The sequence below is a fragment of the Anomaloglossus baeobatrachus genome, chromosome 4 (assembly GCF_048569485.1).
Source record: "Anomaloglossus baeobatrachus isolate aAnoBae1 chromosome 4, aAnoBae1.hap1, whole genome shotgun sequence".
NCBI lineage: Eukaryota > Metazoa > Chordata > Amphibia > Anura > Aromobatidae > Anomaloglossus > Anomaloglossus baeobatrachus.
This window is the reverse complement of record NC_134356.1, coordinates 405542228-405565049: the sequence shown is the minus strand read 5'-3', so window position 1 is coordinate 405565049 and position 22822 is coordinate 405542228. Positions and strand designations below refer to the sequence as shown.

Sequence of the window (22822 nt, the reverse complement as noted above, 5' to 3'; positions counted from 1 at the left end):
CCACTAAGTGGAGGCATCACAGGTGCAGGAGGAGCAAATCACACAGACACTTCCAAAAAATGGAGCTGGTGATTGTTGGATGATAAAACTGCACACTGATGGCTTGCATAGAGTGCTGTTCACACATGCAGATACACAGTCACAAGCCCGCAGCCTATTAGGTGACACCCATACTATTAGATCAGGCGGGCTGCCAAGCCGTACTCCATCTTTGCACCATACAGGGACAGGAACTCTAATAAGCAAGGCCTAACAGAAAGGGGCCTGGGTGTATCCTGTACAAAAAAAATGAGGTTTTAGTTGGTATTATGGCCAGAATACGGAAGCCTACAACCCTCTTCTCTTCTTGTTAGGCCTTGCATATTAGAGTTCCTGTCCCTGTATGATACACAGTGGGGTACGGCTTGGCAGCCCGCCTGATCTAATAGTATGGGCGTCACCTAAAAGGCTGCGGGTTTGTGACTGTGCATCTGCATGTGTGAACAGCGCTCTATGCAAGCCATCGGTGAGCAGTTTTATCATCCAGCAATCGCCCCCTCCATTTTCTGGAAGTGTGTGTGTGATTTGCCTCTCCTGCACCTGTGATGCCTCCACTTAGTGGGGGCTTAGCTGTATCCTGCTAGAGTACTAGTTTTTGGCCTGGGTGATGTACAACTGCAGCCCTATCTTTGCTGTAATTAATATCAGTTATGTAAACAAGCAAACGGACCCCATTGATTATTGTAAGATCCAGCTGTATTCCATTTTTTAAAATGGAAGAAAAAGTTCTACTATTCTGGATTTTTTCTATTTCTGTTCTAAAAATCTGTCACAAACTAGAAGACAGCCAAACCACTAACAATCAATGGGTCCCCTCCACTTCCATGCATAAATGATGCACTTGTTCACTTTTGCACATGAGTTTCTTTTGTCTATTTCATAAAATGGAACAGACAAATAAAATGTGTCAATGGACATGGGGAAAAAAAAGCGTAGCTCTAAATAGCGATCTAAGGTGAATGTTTCTCCTCGTGGAGAGTGGCATACCTCACATGCCGGTGTAAAGAGACTTATATGCCATGCAATACTCTTCTGGGAAATTAAATATGCAAATAGCCTCCCAGGAAGGAACGCGACTTGATCTCTGGCACCAGCTACTGGATGTAACAATCTTAAAAGTCAATATCAACCCTTTAACGAGTCTTGGCACATGACTTAGGATAAGAAGCCAAACCAGAAACTCCATTTGCAGGAACTTGCTTTAGTACATTGCCTCTCCTCATTGCAAAGCAGGATATCTGATTTGGCTAGGTGAGAGGCCTCTGACTGGGTTTCTAAGGAGGAAAGTTCCTTGTGGGGAGTGACATGCCAGTGTAAGGAGACTTATAGACCATGTAATGCTCCTCTGAAAAGGAAGCTAAAAAAGAAACTCCATTTGTAGACACATGTTTTACAGTGCTGCCCCTCCTCAGTGCAAAGCAGGAAATCTGATTTGACTAGATGAGAGGCCTCTGACTGGGGCTGTAGAGGGAAATGTTTCTCCTTGTCGAGAGCGACATGCCAGTTTAAGGAGAATTATAGGCCATGCAATACTCTTCTGGGAAATTAAATATGCAAATAGCCTCTTCAAAAGGAACAAGACTTGATCTCTGGCACCACCTACTCGATGTAGCAATCCTAAAAGTCAATATTGACCACTTTAACAAGCCTTGTCACATGACTTAGAATAAGAAGCCAAACCAAAAACTCCATTGGCAGACACGTGTTTCAGGGTTTTACGTTCTGAAGAGACTATTTGAATATTTAATTTCCCAGAGGAGAATTGCATGGCCTAAAAGTCTCCTTAAACTGGCATGTCACTCTCCACAAGGAGAAGAGTTTGCCACCACAGCCCTGTCAGAGGTCTCATCTAGTCAAATTAGATCTCCTGCTTTGCACTGAGGAGGGGCAGCAGCGTAAATCATTTGTCTGAAAATAGGGTTTCTTTTTTAACTTCTTCTCCTGGGTCATGTGGAAAGGCTCCTTAAATGGTTGATATTGACTTTTAGGGTTGCTACAGCCAATAAGTGGCACCAGAAATCAAGTACTCTTCCTTCTGAAGAGGCTATTTGCATATACAGTAGCTCTAAATAGGCACAGAACAAAAACTTACAATGGGTCTTATCTATATGTAGTATATATAATATTACAAAAACTCTACAAGAAGAGCATATTTTTCTAAATCGTGAGCAGTACTTACTAATGCAGGAGATGTTGCTATATTTCCAGGATGTTTTATTAGTTTTAGCATCATGAAGACAAATGGCAAGATTTGAAGTACCAGCTTGACGCTTGTAGCCATCTTCACATATATACCTTAAGTGACTCTTCTCCTTATAGTTTCCTGAATATTTGTTCATCTTAGTGTTCTTCACTGTCTTTGGGTCACTGCAGACTAATTGGTGAGTAATAGAAATTATATATGTTTAGACGTACACAAAGACAACACAACAGTCTCTGTTCGGACAAGCACAATTTTTTACTGGCTTGGCTTGAATATGGTCATGTGAACATGTTTCCAAGTACTGTCCATATAAAAAACATACCTCATATAAAGTGGGTATAGAAAATATTCAGACCCCTTTAAATTTTTAACTCTTTGTTTCATTGCAGCCATTTGGTAAATTCAAAAAATGTTCATTTTTTTCTCATTAATGTACACTCTGCAACCCATCTTGACAGAAAAAACAACCCAGAAATGTAGACATTTTTTCAAATTTATTAAACAAGAAAAACTTAAATATCACATGGTCATAAGTATTCAGACCGTTTGCTCAGACACTCATATTTAAGTCACATGCTGTCCATTTCCTTGTGATCCTCCTTGAGATGGTTCTACTCCTTCACTGGAGTCCAGCTGTGTTAAATTAAACTGATAGGACTTGACTTGGAAAGGCACACACCTGTCTATATAAGACCTCACAGCTCACAGTGCATGTCGGAATAAATAAGAATCATGAGGTCAAAGGAACTGCCCAAAAAGCTCATAGACAGAATTGTGGCAAGGCACAGATCTGGCCAAGGTTACAAAAGAATTTCAGCAGTACTCAAGGTTCCTAAGAACACAGAGGCCTCTATAATCCTTAAATGGAAGACGTTTGGGACCACCAGAACTCTTCCTAGACCTGGCCGGCCAGCCAAACTGAGCAATTGTGGGAGAAGAGCCTTGGTGAGAGAGGTAAAGAAGAACCCCAAGATCACTGTGGCTGAGCTCCAGAGATGCAGTAGGGAGAAAGTTCCATAAAGTCAACTATCACTGCAGCCCTCCACCAGTCGGGCCTTTATGGCAGAGTGGCCTGACAGAAGCCTCTCCTCAGTGCAAGACATATGAAAGCCCGCATAGAGATTGCAAAAAAAAAACTACACGAAGGACTCCCAGATTATGAGAAATAAGATTCTCTGGTCTGATGAGATGAAGATAGAACTTTTTGGTGATAGTTCTAAGTGGTATGTGTGGAGAAAACCAGGCACTGCTCATCACTAGTGATGAGCGAGTATGCTTGTTACTACTCGGTACTCGCACGAGTATCACTGTACTCGGGCTACTCGGCGGGTACCGAGTAATTTTGCAATACTCGTGCTTTACTCGTGGTCTTCATCCCTGCATGTTGGCGCTCTTTTGAGAGCCAGCCCTCATGCAGGGATTGGCTGGCAGACCACTGCAATGCCACAGCCCTGTTAGTTGTGGAATTGCAGTGATTGGCCGGCCTGCACAGCGTGACCGAGCCTTTATACCGGCCGGCGCGCTGTGCTCTGTACACAGCCATCTCATATTCCCTGCTTTCCACGCCCACAGGCGCCTATGATTGGTTGCAGTGAGACACGCCCCCACGCTGAGTGACAGGTGTCACACTGCACCCAATCACAGCAGCCGGTGGGCGTGTCTATACTGTGCAGTAAAATAAATAAATAAATAATTAAAAAAAACGGCGTGCGGTTCCCCCCAATTTTAATACCAGCCAGATAAAGCCATACAGCTGAAGGCTGGTATTCTCAGGATGGGGAGCTCCACGTTATGGGGAGCCCCCCACCCTAACAATATCAGTCAGCAGCTGCCCAGAATTGCCGCATACATTATATGCGACAGTTCTGGGGCTGTACCCGGCTCTTCCCGATTTACCCTAGTGCGTTGGCAAATCGGGGTAATAAGGAGTTAATGGCAGCCCATAGCTGCCACTAAATCCTAGATTAATCATGTCAGGCGTCTCCCCGAGATTCCTTCCATGATTAATCTGTAAATTACAGTTAAAAAACACACACACCCGAAAAATCCTTTATTAGAAATAAAAAACACTAACAAAGTCCCTCATTACCAATTTATTAACCCCGACAAACCCTCCATGTCCGGCGTACTCCACGGACTCCGGCGTCGCGTCCAGCTCTGCTGCATGGAAGTGACAGGAGCTGCAGAAGACACCGCCGCTCCGGTCACCTCCACGCAGCTAATGAAGACAGCCGTGCGATCAGCTGAGCTGTCACTGAGGTTACCCGCTGTCACTGGATCCAGTGACGGCGGGTAACCTCAGTGACAGCTCAGCTGATCGCGCTACTCACCTCATTTGCTGCGTGGAAGTGACCGGAGCGGCGGTGTCTTCTGCAGCTCCTGTCACTTCCATGCAGCAGAGCTGGACGCGACGCTGGAGCATCCTGGATTACGCCGGACAAGGAGGGCTTTTTGGGGCTGATTAAAGTGGTGAACCAGGGTATATGTGTGTGTTTTTTATTTCTAATAAAGGATTTTTCGGGTGTGTGTGTTTATTTACTGTAATTTACAGATTAATCATGGAGGGTGTCTCATAGACGCCTGACATGATTAATCTAGGATTTAGTGGCAGCTATGGGCTGCCATTAACTCCTTATTACCCCGATTTGCCAAAGCACCAGGGCAAATCGGGAAGAGCCGGGTACAGCCCCAGAACTGTCGCATATAATGTATGCGGCAATTCTGGGCGGCTGCTGACTGATATTGTTAGGCTGGGGGGCTCCCCATAACGTGGAGCTCCCCATCCTGAGAATACCAGCCTTCAGCCGTATGGCTTTATCTGGCTGGCATTAAAATGGGGGGGGACCGCACGCCGTTTTTTTTTAATTATTTATTAATTTATTTTACTGCACAGTATAGACACGCCCACCGGCTGCTGTGATTGGGTGCAGTGTGACACCTGTCACTCAGCGTGGGGGCGTGTCTCACTGCAACCAATCATAGGCACCGGTGGGCGGGGAAAGCAGGGAATAGGAGATTGTTTAATGAGCGGCCGGCTTTTTCAAAATAGTAAAAGCCGCCGGTCACCTCCACGCAGCTAATGAAGGGAATAGCGCGATCAGCTGCTGTCAGTCAGGTAACTCCCGGCCACTGCTGGATCCAGCGGTGGCCGCGATTAACCTCAGTGACAGCAGCTGATCGCTATACTCACCTCAGTTGGTGCATGGAGCTGACTGGAGCGGCGGTGAGTAGCGCGATCAGCTGAGCTGTCACTGAGGTTACCCGCGGCCACCGCTGCATCCACCGCTGGATCCAGGTAACCTCAGTGACAGCTCAGCTGATCGCTATACTCATCTCATTAGCTGCGTGGAGGTGACCGGAGCGGCGGTGTATTCTGCAGCTCCTGTCACTTCCATGCAGCAGAGCTGGACGCGACGCTGGAGGACTGTGGAGTACGCCGGACATGGAGGGTTTGTCGGGGTTAATAAATTGGTAATGAGGGACTTTGTTAGTGTTTTTTATTTCTAATAAAGGATTTTTCGGGTGTGTGTGTTTTTTAACTGTAATTTACAGATTAATCATGGAAGGAATCTCGGGGAGACACCTGACATGATTAATCTAGGATTTAGTGGCAGCTATGGGCTGCCATTAACTCCTTATTACCCCGATTTGCCAACGCACCAGGGTAAATCGGGAAGAGCCGGGTACAGCCCCAGAACTGTCGCATCTAATGTATGCGGCAATTCTGGGCGGCTGTTGGCTGATATTGTTAGGGTGGGGGGCTCCCCATAACGTGGAGCTCCCCATCCTGAGAATACCAGCCTTCAGCCGTATGGCTTTATCTGGCTGGTATTAAAATTGGGGGGACCGCACGCCGTTTTTTTTAATTATTTAATTATTTATTTCACTGCACAGTATACACACACCGGCTGCTGTGATTGGTTGCAGTGAGACAGCTGTCACTCAGTGTGGGAGCGTGTCTCACTGCAACCAATCATAGGCGCCGAAAAGTAGGAAAGCAGGGAATAGGAGAATGATTAATGAGCGGCCGGCTTTTTCAAAAGAGGAAAAGCCACCGGAGTTTGAACAGCTGTGCAGCGCCGCGGCAGTGATCGGGGAACGGTAAGTAAGAGAGAGGGGGGGAACTGACCGACAGACTGTGAGAGGGGGACAGACAAGACAGAGAGAGACAGACCGACGGACTGAGGGAGATAGAATAAAAAAAAAAAATGACCGACATCGCTAGTAAAAAGCACAAAACGTGCGTTTTGGACATCGGAGTGCCACACAAGGTTTTCATGTAAAATCTTTCATGTATTAATCTCAAAAAGTAACATACACCAGCTCTATCTCACTATTGGGTATGTGCCCTTAACATTTCCGCCATGAAAATTCATTTTGGTGTCATTTTGGAAGGTTTTCTGGTGAGTCCGTAAAAATGGCGTAAAACTCGGACAAAATTGTTCACATCTGTGACTTTTGAGTGATAAATGCTTCAAGGGGTCTTCCCCATGCTGATGCCATGTCATTTGATCACTCTTCTGAGACTTTTGTGACATTTTTAGGGTTTCTACATGCTGCCGGGGGGTCATTTCACAAAAATACTCGGGTCTCCCATAGGATAACATTGGGCTCGGTGCTCGGGCCGAGTACACGAGTATCTTGGGAGGCTCGGCCCGAGCTTCGAGCACCCGAGCTTTTTAGTACTCGCTCATCACTACTCATCACCTGCACAATCCCAACAGTGAGACATGTTGGTGGCAGCATCATGTTATGGGGGTGTTTTTCAGCTGCAAGGACAGGACGACATTGAAGGAAAGATGAATGGGGCCAACTACAGAGATATCTTGGAAGAAAACCTCTTCCAGAGTGCTCTGGACCTCAGACTTTTCTGATGGTTCACCTTCCAACAAGAAAATGACCCTAAACATACAGCTAAAATAACAAAGGAGTGACTTCAGAACAACTCTGTGACCATTCTTGAGTGTCACAGCCAGAGCCCTGACCTAAACCCAATTGAGCATCTCTGGAGAGACCTGAAAATGGCTGTCCACCAACCGTCACCATCCAACCTGACGGAACTGGAGAGGATCTGCAAGGAAGAATGGCAGAGGATCCCCAAATCCAGGGGTGAAAAACTTGTTGCATCATTCCCAAGAAGACTCATGGCTGTACTAGTTCAAAAGGATGTTTCTACGCAATACTGAGCAAAGGGTCTGAATTCTTATGACCATGTGATATTTTAGTTTTTCTTGTTTAATAAATTTGCAAAAACGTCAACATTTCTGTTTTTTTCTGTCATGATGGGGTGCAGAGTGTACATTAATGGAAAAAAAAATAACTTTTTTAAATTTACTAATGAAACAAAGAGTAAAAAATTTAAAGGGGTCTGAATACTTGCCGCACCCACTGTAGATAGCGCACAAATATTTACAGGAATTATTTTATACACGGATGAACTGTACATGTGAAAAAAAAACAGCAGAATGCGCTAGTCTGATGCATTTTTTGGATGAGACTTATCTATAGACATCAATGGGTATACAAAAAATAAATTCATTTTTAACATTTCTCTGTGTTTACTGTAAGTGTTTTGGTGAATGATGTCCAATAAGCATTTTCCTATACAGGCCACACAAGGAAAATAAGGTACTGTATTACATGGCCTGACCTGCAAGATGTTCATCTCGGAGAAAAAGACTGCAAAACTGGCATCAGTTGTCAAATTGCTCTTACTGGAACAATACGGCCTCTTCCTTTCAGTTTTTATTCTATTGGTTTCATTACAGTCTAATAAAAGTGAAGAACTAATGCTGAAAAACATTACCCAATCTTTTATGCCCAGAATGACATGCAACAAAACAATGTTGGTATGAACAATGTAATTTACATTTATGTTTATTTCTTTATGTGCTTGAAAAATGATGTGTGTTGGGAAGCTGAAATGTTGCAACCTACATGGGTGAATAAAACTCCATATTTTATCATTAAGCCCCAGTGAGTAATGCCTCTATTTTTGTATTCTGCCCTAGGAGGGAAGACACCACTGATAATGACTGTGCTGATATTTTTATTTTCTATATGTAAATTCTTTAATGTACTGACAAAAATCACAACTGATATTCTGCCATCATATAAATTGCAGTCTATATTAAAAAAGAAAACTACAGAAAAGCAAAAACAATTGCTTTTTCTGTGAACAAAATATAATGTGGTTTTAAACTTGTGGCAGAAAACTATGAAATACAATTATCTGAACCAAGCTTTAGATTCACAGTAGACTTGTCTTCATGCTTTACAGTCCTTACAACACCTGTACCTAGTGTACATGGAAGTGAAATATATTTTGGATAATTGCATTGGGATCACCATTTTTTTACTGTCTACACATTATTTTTTAATGTGCTGTATGCATTAAATCACACATTGGGTTTTTTTTTTGTTTTTTTTTTTAAACATATTTTATTTGAAGTCAGCAAGCACATATCATCAACAGGATAACATGTTGTTACATTCCATAAAATGTCTCCGGATCGTACAATGCTTCTGTTACATCATTTTCTTTTTAATTGTCACAACAATTTCATCTCCATAGAATTATCTTAACAATAATTTACTTTAACTTAACAAACTAACATATTTGTTCAATTCAGTTGGTCCTTTGGATGCTCCCTACCTTCAGTGTCCCTATTGTCCCTGCAGTGTCTTGCAAACAATACCAAGACGTGTTCAAATGCTTTAATTAACTGGGTGATTTCAGTCTGTAAATCACACATTAATTAGACTGTTACAGTGCCTTGCGAAAGTGTTCGGCTCCCTTGAATTTTTTAACCTTTTGCCACATTTCAGACTTCAAACATAAAGATAAAAATTTTAATGTTATGGTGAATCCACCTGTGTCTAATCAAGTCTCTGTATAAATGCATCTGCTCTGTGATAGTCTCAGTGTTCTGTCTAAAGCGCAGATAGCATCATGAAAACCAAGGGACACAACAGGCAGGTCCGTGATACTGTTGTGGAAGAGTTTAAAACCAGATTTGGTTACAAAAAGATTTTCAAAACTTTAAACATCCCAAGGAGCACTGTGCAAGCAATCATATTGAAATGGAAGGCGTATCATACTACTGCAAATCTACCAAGACCCAGCCATCCATCCAAACTTTCATCTCAACCAAGGAGAAGACTGATCAGAGACATAGCCAAGAGGCCCATGATCACTCTGGATGAACTGCAGAGATCTAAAGCTGAGGTGGGAGAGTCTGTCCATAGGACAACAATCAGTCGTACACTGCACAAATCTGGCCTTTATGGAAGAGTGGGAAGGAGAAAGCCATTTCTCAAAGATACCCATGAAAAGTGTTGTTTAAAGTTTGCTACAAGCCACCTGGGACACACACCAAACATGTGGAAACAAAAATCGAACTATTTGGGCACAATACCAAACAATATGTTTGTCGTAAATGCAACACAGCTCATCACCCTGAACACACCATCCCCACTGTCAAACATGGTGGTGGCAACATCATGGTTTGGGCCTGCTTTTCTTCAGCAGGGACAGAGAAAATGGTTAAAATTGATGGGAAGATGGATGGAGACAAAGACAGGACCATTCTCAAAGAAAACCTGTTGGAGTCTGCAAAAGACCTGAGACTGCGATGGAAATTTGTCTTCCAACAAGACAATGATCCCAAATATAAAGCAAAATCTACAATGGAATGGTTCACAAATAAACATATCCAGGTGTTAGAATGGCCAAGTCAAAGTCCAGACCTGAATCTAATCGAGAATCTGTGGAAAGAGCTGAAAACTGCTGTTCACAAACGCTCTCCATCCAACCTCACTCAGCTCGAGCTGTTTGCAAAGGAAGAATGGGCAAGAATTTCAGTCCCTCAATGTGCAAAACTGATAGACACATACCCCAAGCGACTTGCAGCTGTAATCGCAGCAAAAGGTGGCGCTACAAAGTTTTAACTTAAAGGGGACGGATAATATTACACGCCACACTTTTCAGTTGTTTATTTTTTAAAAACATTTAAAATAAGCAATACATTTCGTTCATCTTCACAATTGTGTCCCTCTTGTTGTTGATTCTTCACCATAACATTAAAATTTTTATCTTTATGTTTGAAGCCTGAAATGTGGGAAAAGGTTAAAAAATGCAAGGGATCTGTGCTAATAAAGTGTTGCACCATCTGACAAGTTAACGGTTAGTAAGTTTTTATTTCAGAATGAAGCTGTGTTTTTTTCGGTATATTGAATTGTCTTGAATGGCTTGCATTTGTTTGCAGTTGTCTTATTCTGTTTAGAGATGCTGGTCAGTTTTTTTTTATATGTGCAGTACACTCCTTTCTGACTGATCCCTCCTCACCTCCCCACCTAGCCTAGGGAATTTATAAATTGAGCTGGATCCTGTCACCCCTTAACCACCCGGCGATTTTCTGTTTTAGTTTTTTCCTCCCCCTCATAAGCTTTTTATTTTTCCCATCAGTATAGCCGTATGAAGGCTTGTGTTTTGCCGGTCGAGTTGTAGTTTTGAGAGAAACTATTAATTTTACCATATAGTGTATAGGGGAAAAAACTGCAAGTGCAGTAAAATTGCAAAAAAGTGCAATCCCACAAATGTTTTTTCGGTGTTGTATTTACCATGTTCCCTACATGATATAACTGAACTGGCAATATGATTCCCCAAGCCAGTACGAGATTGTAGACACCAAACATGTATATATGTTTTATTAAATTGCTGAAAAGAAAAAAATCTGAATTGTGTCCTCCACCAAAAAAAGGCACTTTTGTCACCACTTTCCAAGAACCATAACATTCTTATTTTCGGGATTTAGGGCTGTGTGATGGCTTATGTTTTGCGCCCTGAGCTGACATTTTTAAATATAGCATTTTTGGGTAGATGCAATGTTATGATCACCTCTTATTGAATTTTATTGCAATGTTGCGCCGGCTCAAAAAAAGTAATTCTAGTGTTTTTAACTTTTTTTCGTTATGCTGTATACAAATCTGATTAATTTATTTTATATTATGCCGCTGTTAGAGGCACATTTTGGTTTATCAGATTAGCCAACATGTGCAGGAAAAGATGTGGTCTCAGCGTGCGAGCCTGGATCAAAGTCCCAGTATGTCAAAGGTCATGAAGGGGTTAAATTGTAGATTTTCAGCCCAGGTAGAAGCATAAACGGTTAGGGTCCCAATAAAGGGTTACGCCTTGTGGCTGGCTGTTGGCCTCTCATGAATTGACCAATTTGTGTGCTTAAAGGGCCCGTTACACGCGTCGATTTATCGTGCGTTCGCATGCGCGATCGCACCTGCCCCCATCGTTTGTGCGTTGTGTGTCGCACAAAGTCGGTAACCCCCATCACACATACTTACCTCCCAACGACCTGGCTGTGGGCAGCGAACATCCTCTTCCTGAAGGGCGAGGGACATTCGGCGTCACAGCGACGTCACACAGCGGCCGCCCAATAGAAGCGGAGGGTCGGAGATGAGCGGGACGTAACATCCCGCCCACCTCCTTCCTTACGCATTGCTGGTGGCCGCAGGTAAACTGCAGTTCTTCATTCCCGCAGTGTCTCACGGAGTGATGTGTGCTGCCTCAGGAACAATGAACAACCGGCACGTAGAAGGATGATCGATTTTTTGAAAATGAGCGACGTGTCAACGAGCAACGATAAGGTGAGTATTTTTGCTCCCTCACAGTCGCTTGTAGCTGTCACGCGCTACGATATGTCAAACGATGCCAGATGTGCGTCACTTACGACATGACCCCGACGACATATCGTTAGATATATTGTAGCGTGTAACGGGGCCTAAACATGTGCATTTTTTAACATATTTTCTATAAGAGTAATACAGTTCCAAATTCATATATTCAATGTTTGCATATTATAGAATTTCACAGTGCGCTTAATTTTTTTTGGTCACGTTTTTATCTATGTTAAAGGGAGGAAGGAGGAAAAAGAACCACGATCATGTAGCCATGTGGTTTGGTGTTTTGCCAATAACCTTCCTTTGTTCAATTTTATGTTAAAGGGGCTGTTTATGTTTATGATGAAAGTCTACAGTTACTCTATGTGACTGCAGACTCATGAATTGTCACAGCGCATGTTGTCAAGATTCTCTGGTGTCAGCGGCGAGAAAAGGAGGTTATGAAAGTGCAAGTATGTGATTTGTATACATGCAGTCACGTGCCTACTAGACATGCACTGCCTTGTGCAATACAAGTGAATTGAGCAAGGCCAGATACGCCTAGTTAGAATGTGGACAGATGTATGCATATCATATACTTCCACTTTTGTTGCCGATACAGGAAAATCCTGAAAATATGCAGTATGCCTACATAAAAATTTAGAAAACTGCAGTGTGATACTGTGATAGCAAACTTTCATTACAAATATGGACAAACCCTTTAAATATAACATTAAGCGCTGTAGCATACTCAATCCAAACAGCGTGTAATATACCTACTGTCAGGATTTAGCTCTGTTTGTTAGCATGAAATATATATACTGTCAGGATTTAGCTTTGCTTGCTAGATGCAGTAGTCATCCCATGACCACTCATATGAGATTTTCATACTAAGGGCTCATGCGCACATTGTGTAATTGCATGCATTTACGCTGCGTATTGCACTGCAGCGTAAATGCATGCGTCCTGCGTCCCCTGCGCAATCTATGTAGATTGTGCATGATACATGCACATGATGCTTTTATGAAGGCAGCGATTTGGGTGCTAAAAGTTTGACCCAAATCCGTGCATTCATAAAATGAGCATGTCAATTATTCCGTGCGCTATGGATGCAGCTCCCACTCTGTCTATAGTGGGGGCAGCAGCCATAGCGCATGAAATCAGCTTTTTTTAACAAAAATACTGAATTCATTATGCAGTGTTTCTGCAGCGATTTGACACACACTTGTGCTGTCAAATCGCTGCAGAGTATTCAGCAGTTATGTGTGCATGAGCCCTTAAGGTCACATGACAACTAACTTTTCTTCTTACTTCTCTCAGTGAAGCAGATGCTATGGTATTTCACTGAGCATTGAGAGAATTGGAAAGAGGAGCTCAGTGGCACATGACTGAAATCAAATCACACATGAAAAGTCAAATGATGACTACTCAAATGGCTGGAGTGGAGAGGGGGGCGCCAAACTGAATTCTTGCTCCGGTGTGCCAACAAACCTAGATCCAGCTCTGACTAAATTGTATGCTTATATCACTGGTGGACACAGAAAAAGGGCCCCTGTGCAAAAACAATATATGGGCCCTTTCAGATCAATAACTCATCAAAATGCACAATTCCAGCTGCTTTGAGGGTATAAATGGGCCCCCTGACCTGCTGCACAGGTTGCACTAATGATATATTTGGCCCTGGCTTATATGTATACAATTTAAAATACAAAAATGAAACCAAGTGACTAATGCCGGGTTCACATGATGTTTTAGGCACATGTCAATGGCTCCATTTGGCCTTGAAAAATGGAATTCAGACATATCCATCTATGGTACCATTGACTTTAATAAAGCAGACCGAGTCACTTTGTACTCTGTCTGACCTCACTTTTGGCAGTGTCCACTATTTTAAGGTGGGCATAAAAAAGCAATAGTAAAGATTACAGTCATAAACATAAACCTTAGCAATCAGCTTTACTTCTTGAAAATTACAAACAGCTTAATAAAATCTGCAGAAAGGTAACAAATTATGGCTAAATCATAAACCTGAAGGTGTGATGCCAACGGAGGGTTAATTAAAAAAGCCACACAAATTATTCAAATATACTAAAAAACAAAAGTCAGAACATGTAGACCCTTAAAATGTTGAAATTGCTGAGTTGATCAGTGGTGATGTAAGGTAGATTGAGCTAAGATACCAGTGGCGTAGCTACTGCTTTTGCCACCCGGGGCGGTCGTCAAATTTGCCGCCCCCCTCCGTTGGCTGTCGATAATCCAGAAACTTCAAAAATCCGGAAAACCATCAAAATATTTATTTTTCATGGAACTACAATCAAAGATCTAATTGTAGAATGCTGCTATTAGTCATAGACTTTCACCTTTTTACACACATGTAGGCCTATTATACACACACAGCTCTGCTGCATACATACAGACACACACAGCTCTGCTGCATACATACAGACACACACAGCTCTGCTGCATACATACAGACACACACAGCTCTGCTGCATACATACAGACACACACAGCTCTGGTGCATACATAGACACACAGCTCTGCTGCATACATACAGACACACACAGCTCTGCTGCATACATACAGACACACAGCTCTGCTGCATACATACAGACACACACAACTCTGCTGCATACAGACACACACAATTGAATACAGACACAGAACTCTGCAGCATACATACAGACACACACAACTCTGCAGCTGCTGCATATATATATATACATACAGGCACACAACTCTGCAGCTGCTGCATACATACAGACACACACAACTCTGTAGCTGCTGCATACATACAGACACACACAACTCTGTAGCTGCTGCATACATACAGACACACACAACTCTGTAGCTGCTGCATACATACAGACACACACAACTCTGTAGCTGCTGCATACATACAGACACACACAGCTCTGCTGCATACATACAGACACACACAGCTCTGCTGCATACATACAGACACACACAGCTCTGCTGCATACATACAGACACACACAGCTCTGTTGCATACATAGACACAGAGCTCTGCTGCATACATACAGACACACAGCTCTGCTGCATATTACAGACACACAGCTCTGCTGCATACATACAGACACACAGCTCTGCTGCATACATACAGACACACACAACTCTGCTGCATACACACAGACACACACAACTCTGCTGCATACATAAAGACACACACAACTCTGCTGCATACATACAGACAGACACACACACACAACTGCATACAGACAGACACAGAACTCTGCAGCATACATACAGACACACACAACTCTGCAGCTGCTGCATACATATATATACATACAGGCACACAACTCTGCAGCTGCTGCATACATACAGACACACACAACTCTGTAGCTGCTGCATACATACAGACACACACAACTCTGTAGCTGCTGCATACATACATACAGACACACAACTCTGTAGCTCCTGCATACATACAGACACACACAACTCTGTAGCTGCTGCATACATACAGACACACACAACTCTGTAGCTGCTGCATGCATACAGACACACACAACTCTGTAGCTGCTGCATACATGCATACATACAGACACATACAACTCTGCTACATACATACAGACACAACTCTGCAGCTGCTACATACATACAGACACACACAACTCTGCTACATACATACAGAAAAACACAATTCTGCAGCTGCTACATATACACACACAACTCTGTAGCTGCTGTATACATGCATACATACACACACAACTGTGCTGCACATATAGACACACACGCGGCTTTTGGGGGCCCGTACATGTGGCTGCTGCAGAGCTGAGGCTGCACAAAGCACAGGGAAGATGTAGCAGAGCTGAGCCTGCACTAAGCACAGGGCAGATGTAGAGGAGCTGAGCCTGCACCGAGCACAGGGCTGATGCAGAGGAGCTGAGCCTGCACCGAGCACAGGGCTGATGCAGAGGAGCTGAGCCTGCACCGAGCACAGGGCAGATGTAGCAGAACTGAGCCTGCACCGAGCACAGGGCAGATGTAGCAGAGCTGAGCCTGCACCGAGCACAGGGCAGATGTAGCAGAGCTGAGCCTGCACCGAGCACAGGGCAGATGTAGCAGAGCTGAGCCTGCACTGAGCACAGGGCAGATGTAGAAGAGGTGAGCCTGCACCGAGCACAGGGTAGATGTAGCAGAGCTGAGCCTGCACTGACACACGTGTCTCCTGTGGGCCCGCACACGCAGCTCCAGGAGGCGGGGAAAGCCCATACAGCTCACTGGGGCTCATAAACCGGGTGGCTGGGAGGGAGTATACTGGGAGGGAGTATACAGGGAGGGGAGGGAGGGTAGCACTTACCGCTCGGTCATGGAGGAGAGGGGGCCCACAAAGCGCAGGAAAAAAGAGCTGTGCTGGGGGTCGCTGGCTGGCACTGTGCCTCCTTCATCTGTGGACTGAGCAGGTCGCGCGGTAGCTCCGCCCACAGATGAAGTTCAAACCAGGAGGACGCTGTGGTCTGCGTGCCTTAAAGGGACGGCAGCCACAGTTTCCTGCCGAGGACTGCGGTCCCCGGAACTCGGCCTGGGGGCAGCAGAGCTGAAGTGGGCAAAATGCCGCTCCCCTGACACGTGCCGCCCGGGGCGGACCGCCCCCTCCGCCCCCCTTTGCTACGCCACTGTAAGATACTATAATAAAAAGATATAAAGTGAAGTTAAATAAAGCTCTGCCTCTGGATGCTTTACATCTAAAAGGTGCTTTACGCGCTGCAACATCGCTAACGATATATCGTCGGGGTCACGGTGTTTGTGACACACATCCAGCGTCATTGGCGACATCGCAGCACGTGACAGCTAGGAGCGATGATCAACGATCGCAAAAATGTCAAAAATCGTTGATCGCTGACAAGTCGCTACTTTTCATGGTGGTGCATGCCGCTGGTTTTTCGTCGTTCCTGCGGCATCACACATCGCTATGTGTAACACCGTAGGAACGACGAACATCTCCTTACCTGCGTCCACCGGCAATGAGGAAGGAAGGAGGTGGGCGGGATATTTCGCCCGCTCATCTCCGCCCCTCCGCTTCTATTGGACGGCTGCTGTGTGACGTCGCTGTGATGCTGTACGAACCGCCCCCCTTAGAAAGGAGGCGGTTCGCCGGCCACAGCGACATCGCAGGGAAGGTAAGTACATGTGTCGTGGGTGGAGGGGATGTGCTCGCCACGCTCGGGTCCGGGGCTTCTGCTTGAGTCCCCAGGTCCGGTCCACCGCTCGAGCCACCGAGCAGCAGCAGCAGAAGCCCCGGACCTGAGCGTGGTGAGCACGTTCCCTCCGCCCGTGACAACTTGGCGTCACGAAGAGGATAGAACCAATCTACTTACCAGTAGAGGTGCGCCTTGCAGGCTCCGCCGGCGGCGTCCTGCCGAAAAATTGAAAGCGTCGCCATCTTTGGCGCGAAAATCTCCCGCTCGAGCGTCTTCCCCGAGCAGGGAAGGCGCGAAAGTGAAGCCCCGCCCCCAACAAGCGGAAGTGCTAGAAAGTACTAAGGGGGACGGGAAAAAATGTCTGCGCCCGACAGAGCTGTTGGAGGAGCGGCGGTCGCAGCCACAGCAGCGCCCGTAGATGGAAACGGGATAGCCCATGCTCCGGCCGCAAGAGCGGGGGAGGCCGCGGGCCCAGCGGTCGCACAGGTGATGCCGTTCTCCCTGCCCTATGTGCCCGGTGCTACCTGGCTACCGCAGTACGATGGGAAGCCTGATGCTTTGCAGGTGTTCCGGTAAAAGATTAGCCTGGTCCTCGATTTGTATCCCTTGACTGACAGGCAACGGGCAGCGGTAGTGCTAGGGCAGCTAACCGGCGTGGCTGAGCAGGAGACGGAGACCTGGACCGACGCAGACCGGGCCTCAGTGACTACCATTTTCGAGAAATTGCAAATCGCTTTTGAGACCCGCACGGAAACGGAGCTTCGGATGCAGTTTTATCAGTGTCGACAGCGGCCTGCGGATAATATAAGAGACTATGCCCTGTGTCTGCAAACAGCTCTCCGTACGCTGAAGCGGATGGACACTATTAACGATGCGGACAGCAATAAGATGCTAGTAGAACAATTCCTGCAAGGGCTGGGGTCTGTGGAAGACCACAAGCAGCTACGGCTGTGGGCCCTAGAACACCCCAATCTGGACTTTGCAGTGCTGAAGGAGCGGGCCATCAAGGCCCTGCAGGCCCCAACGCCAGACGCTCCTGAGGCGGCCCCATGGCTTGCTGAAACCGCTCCCATTACGGTGGCACCTCCTCTCCCAGCTCTCCCGGCTCCTGCAGCGCCCGTCGGGATGATGGAGAAGCTAGCTGCCCAGGTCTGCCGCATGGATCGAGACCTAGCCAAGATCCTCGCCGCACTCCAGCTGCCGACGAGAGTCAAGCCCCCAGGGAGGATCCAGCTCGCCGACAGCCCGGAGGACGTCCCCTGGATGCAGCGGAGAAGGACCAATGACTCACGATATGGGCCTCCTATTTGTTACAGGTGCAGCAAGCCTGGCCACTACTCTAGGCGGTGCACGTTAAACGAGCAACCGCTGGGGCCAAGGGCCAATCCTCAGGAGTAGACGCCAACGGCCCCCCCGATTGGTGAGATCGGTACGTCGGAGCTCGCCCCATCATCCCCCTGGCACTGGACGGCATCCCGCTCATGGCCCTTTTGGACACAGGATCACAGGTAACCACTATACCATATACACTGTACCAGCAGTATTGGGGTACTGACTAACTTGCCCCCTCTGAGGATAGCCTGACCCTTGTCGCAGCCAATGGCCACCGCTAACCCAGGTGGGATACAAGCAAGTGACCCTGACTGTGGGACGTGCGGAGTTAAAGAATCAAGGGATGATTGTGGTGATGACTGAACCCAGTGATCATACCCCGAAAGTAATCTTAGGGACCAATGTGATGAAGCATTGTATGAGTGAGGTGGTGAATCTGTTGCAGCAGTTGGCCGACACAGCAGGAGGAGGCCGACAGAGGGCTGTGCAGCGTGAGATCCGGGCCCTTCTGTATCGGCAGCAAGTGAACTCAACTGGTGGAGAGATTGGTGGAGTGAGGGTGATGGATGTGGCCCCCTTGGTAGTGCCACCCCGAAGTGAGATGATGATTTGGTGCAGGGCAGCAGTAGGCCCCCAGGGGCGCGACTACCCAGCGATGGTGGAGCCCATGCCTTCCGAACTCTGGCCCACGGTGATGGCGGCCAGAGGGGTGGTTGACATCAAAAAGGGGAGAGTGCCTGTGAAAGTGCTGAATTGTGGAGAGGAGGAAGTCAGGCTACCCCGTTACGCTACCCTTGCCACGTTGCTCACCCTAGACCCTCACACCATTCACGAAGCCGTCCCTCCTACCTCAGCATCCCCTGCCAGTAGCTATACACCTCCAGAACAGTTAGAGGAGTGGTGCCAGGAATTACACGTAGGCACTGACGCCACACCCACGCATCATAAAGAGGGGGTATATAGGGTGGTACAAGAGTATGAACAGGTTTTCAGCAAACACCCATTAGATTTCGGGAGGATTAAGGAGGTTCAACACCATATCCCTACAGGCCTACATCCATCCATCAAAGAGAGGTATAGGCCCATTCCGCCAGCACACTATCAATGCGCCAAAGACATGTTGAGGAACATGATGGAGGCAGGGGTCATTCTGGATAGTTGCAGTCCCTGGGTAGCCCCACTGGTGCTGGTAAAGAAGAAGGACGGCACCATGCGAATGTGTGTGGATTACCGGAAGATCAACCAGATCACGCATAAAGATGCCTATCCTATACCCCATATCGAAGAGTCGCTAGCTGCGCTGAGAACTGCTAACTTCTTCTCTACCCTTGACCTTACCAGCGGGTACTGGCAGGTAGCGTTCACACCAGAGGACCGTGAGAAGACTGCATTCGCAACCCCCATGGGACACTGTGAGTTTAACAGTATGCCGTTCGGGCTGTGCATTGCCCCCGGAACCTTCCAACGGCTCATGGAGTGTTGCCTGGGACATCTCAATTTCGAAACGGTCCTACTGTACCTGGACGATGTGATCGTATACTCCCAGACGTACGAGGCCCACCTGGAACATCTGGCTGAAGTATTTGCGCCCCTAGCCAAGTATGGGATGAAACTGAAGCCCTCCAAGTGCCACCTGTTGAAGCCTAGGGTACAGTACCTCGGACACGTGGTGAGCGCAGAAGGTGTCGCCCCGGATCCCGAGAAGATCACTGCTATCCAGGACTGGCCAAGACCGACCACAGTGAGAGAGGTGAGACAGTTCCTGGGCCTGGTGGGCTACTACCGTCGCTTCATCAAGGGGTACACGAAGATGGCCGCCCCCATGCAAGACCTCCTCGTGGGACAGACCAAGGGTGTCAGGTCCCCTGGAACTCCGCTTGTGTGGGAAAAGAAGCATGAGGAGTCCTTTCACCTGTTGAAGACGGCCTTGACGGGAGAGGAAATCCTGGCGTACCCTGATTACAGCCTCCCATTCGTCCTCTACACCGATGCCAGCAACGTGGGCTTGGGAGCGGTCCTGTCCCAGGTCCAGGACGGGCGAGAAAAGGTGATTGCCTATGCCACCAGAAAACTCCGGCCCACGGAAAGGAACCTCGAAAATTACAGCTCCTTTAAGCTTGAGCTCTTGGCCCTGGTGTGAGCAATCACCGAGAGGTTCCGACATTATCTCGCAGCAGCAAAATAAACAGCCTACACGCACAATAATCCGTTAACTCACCTGGATACGGCCAAACTGGGTGCCCTGGAACAGCGGTGGGTGGCCAGGCTGTCTAATTATGACTTCACTATCAAATACAGAGCCGGCCGCAAGAACACCAACACGGATGCGTTGTCTCGGATGCCCCACCTGCCGGATGGGGGATCAGAAGACGATGACCTCGAAGAAATTGAGTTGCCCGCGTTCTATTGGCCACCGATCGAAAAGTTCCACGTCAAACAACAACAGGCGAACCTGGAACCGCTACCCAGCCAGGGGTGGCGAGAAGCCCAAGACCAAGTGCCTGCCGTCCAGTTGGTCAAGACCATGATTGAGCAAGGCTCCTCCGGAATGGATCCGGCAGCACCTCCTGAGGCCCAGCGGCTGTGGAAGGAGCAAGCCCGCCTGTACCTGCACAAGGGGAAGCTGTATCGAGGGCTGATCAACCTGAAGACTCATGAAAAGGTTCGTCAGCTGGTGGTCCCTCAGGTCAGCGTGCCCAAAGTTCTCCAGGCATATCATGATGGAGCTGGGCATTTCGGCTGGAAAAAGCTGGAGATGTTGCTGAGAGAGCGGTTCTATTGGAGTGGGATGTGGGAGTCTGTGGAGGCCTGGTGCCGAGAGTGCGGCCCCTGTGCGCTGAGAAGGAAGGATGAAGTCAGCCAAAGAGCCCCTCTACAGCCAATCGTCACCCACCAACCGCTGGAGTTGGTTGCCCTGGACCACGTTAAGCTCACACCCAGCCGGAATGGGTATACCTATGCCCTAACCATCGTAGACCACTACTCCAGATTCATGATGGTTGTTCCCGTCAAGGACCTGACCAGCCGTGCCGCAGCTAGGACCTTCCAGGCTTACTTCTGTCGACCGCACGGATACCCGGAGAGAGTGCTCACGGACCAGGGTTCAGCCTTTGAAGCAGAGGTGTTTCAAGAGTTCTGCCAATTGTACGGTTGTAAGAAGATTATGACCACACCATACCATGCCCAAACTAATGGGATGTGCGAAAAGATGAACCATCTAGTCCTGGATCTCCTCAAAGTGATACCGTTGGAAGAGCGGAACCTGTGGCCAGAAAAACTGCCCGACTTGGTCGACATGTACAACAACATCCCCAGTAGTTCTACCAAATGCACCCCGTCGTATCTGATGAGAGCCCGACCGGGCCGGCTGCCGGTGGACCTAGAAATGGGCTTGGAAGCTCCTCAAGCCCTCCCTTCGACTGCTGGCTGGGATACTCGGTGGCAAGTCCAATACCGACAAGTCCAGGTGTATGTGGAAAAGAATCTCGGTCAGAGCCGAGAGAAACAAGCGCAACGCTTCAATAAGCAAGCGTCAGCCGCCCCCTTTGGGCCGGGAGATGTCGTGCTGAAACGGAAGAGAAGGACCCATAAGCTGGATGACCAGTGGGAAAGGACCCCGTATGTCATACAGCCCACTGAGTGGGAGAATGAGAAGGCTTATGTGATCAGTCGCGACCAAGGGAAGACTGCCACTACGGTTTCCCGGGACCATCTGAAGAAATGTCCTCACCCCTTAAGAGTGACAGACGAAGTTCCGGTCCCTACGCCAAGCAGAGAAGAGGAAAAGAAGGTGATCCACGCAGTGATGGGTGATTTTCCAGCAGGCTGGCCTATGCAAAACGGTGATTGTTCCGGTGATAATGTTCCCACAACACGTGGAAGAAATTAAGATGGAAATGCCCGCCAGTGAGCCGCTCTAACAAGCGCCCAGGGATGCACCTATACCCTCTCCCCTTGGGTCTCCGCTTGCCATACCTGCCCCAAGGGAAGAGGAATTCACTGTTTCCTCCGTCCCCTTGCCCTCCACTGATGACATTGGGCCCAGAAGGTCCACACGTCCCAACCTAGGTCGACCCCCACTTAGGTACAGGGAAACTACCATTTAGGGGTGCCGTATGTTAAACGTGTAAATAGCTGAATGAATGAAAAATAATCCAACCGAAGCTTCATCTGATTATCTACGTGATTATCCCGGCCGTTGCCGGCAAGTTGTCCCCGGAGGGACCCTATGTGTTTTACAATATGCATGAGGAACTGCTCATGGACATGGCCGAGAACTAGCAGGCCACCCACGAACTAGTGGGCCTGTAAATAATGTTGTGGGATGGATACCGTTGCCGCCTCCGGAAAGGCAGATTGGAGGAAGGGCCCGCAGCAGAGGAGGCTGGGGCCCAGCCACCACCAGGAC

At 47.2% G+C, this 22822-nt stretch overlaps 1 protein-coding gene across 3 annotated transcripts in view; it reads right to left on the bottom strand.

The window, feature by feature from the left end:
• Positions 1–22822, bottom strand: part of IL15RA (interleukin 15 receptor subunit alpha) — a 125692-nt gene that overhangs the window by 34876 nt on the left and 67994 nt on the right. For all 3 annotated transcript variants that reach the window (XM_075342600.1, XM_075342602.1, XM_075342601.1), the window contains one exon: positions 2219–2413. In XM_075342600.1, the coding sequence (XP_075198715.1) occupies positions 2219–2413 (195 nt within the window). The remainder of the gene's footprint in view (positions 1–2218; positions 2414–22822) is intronic.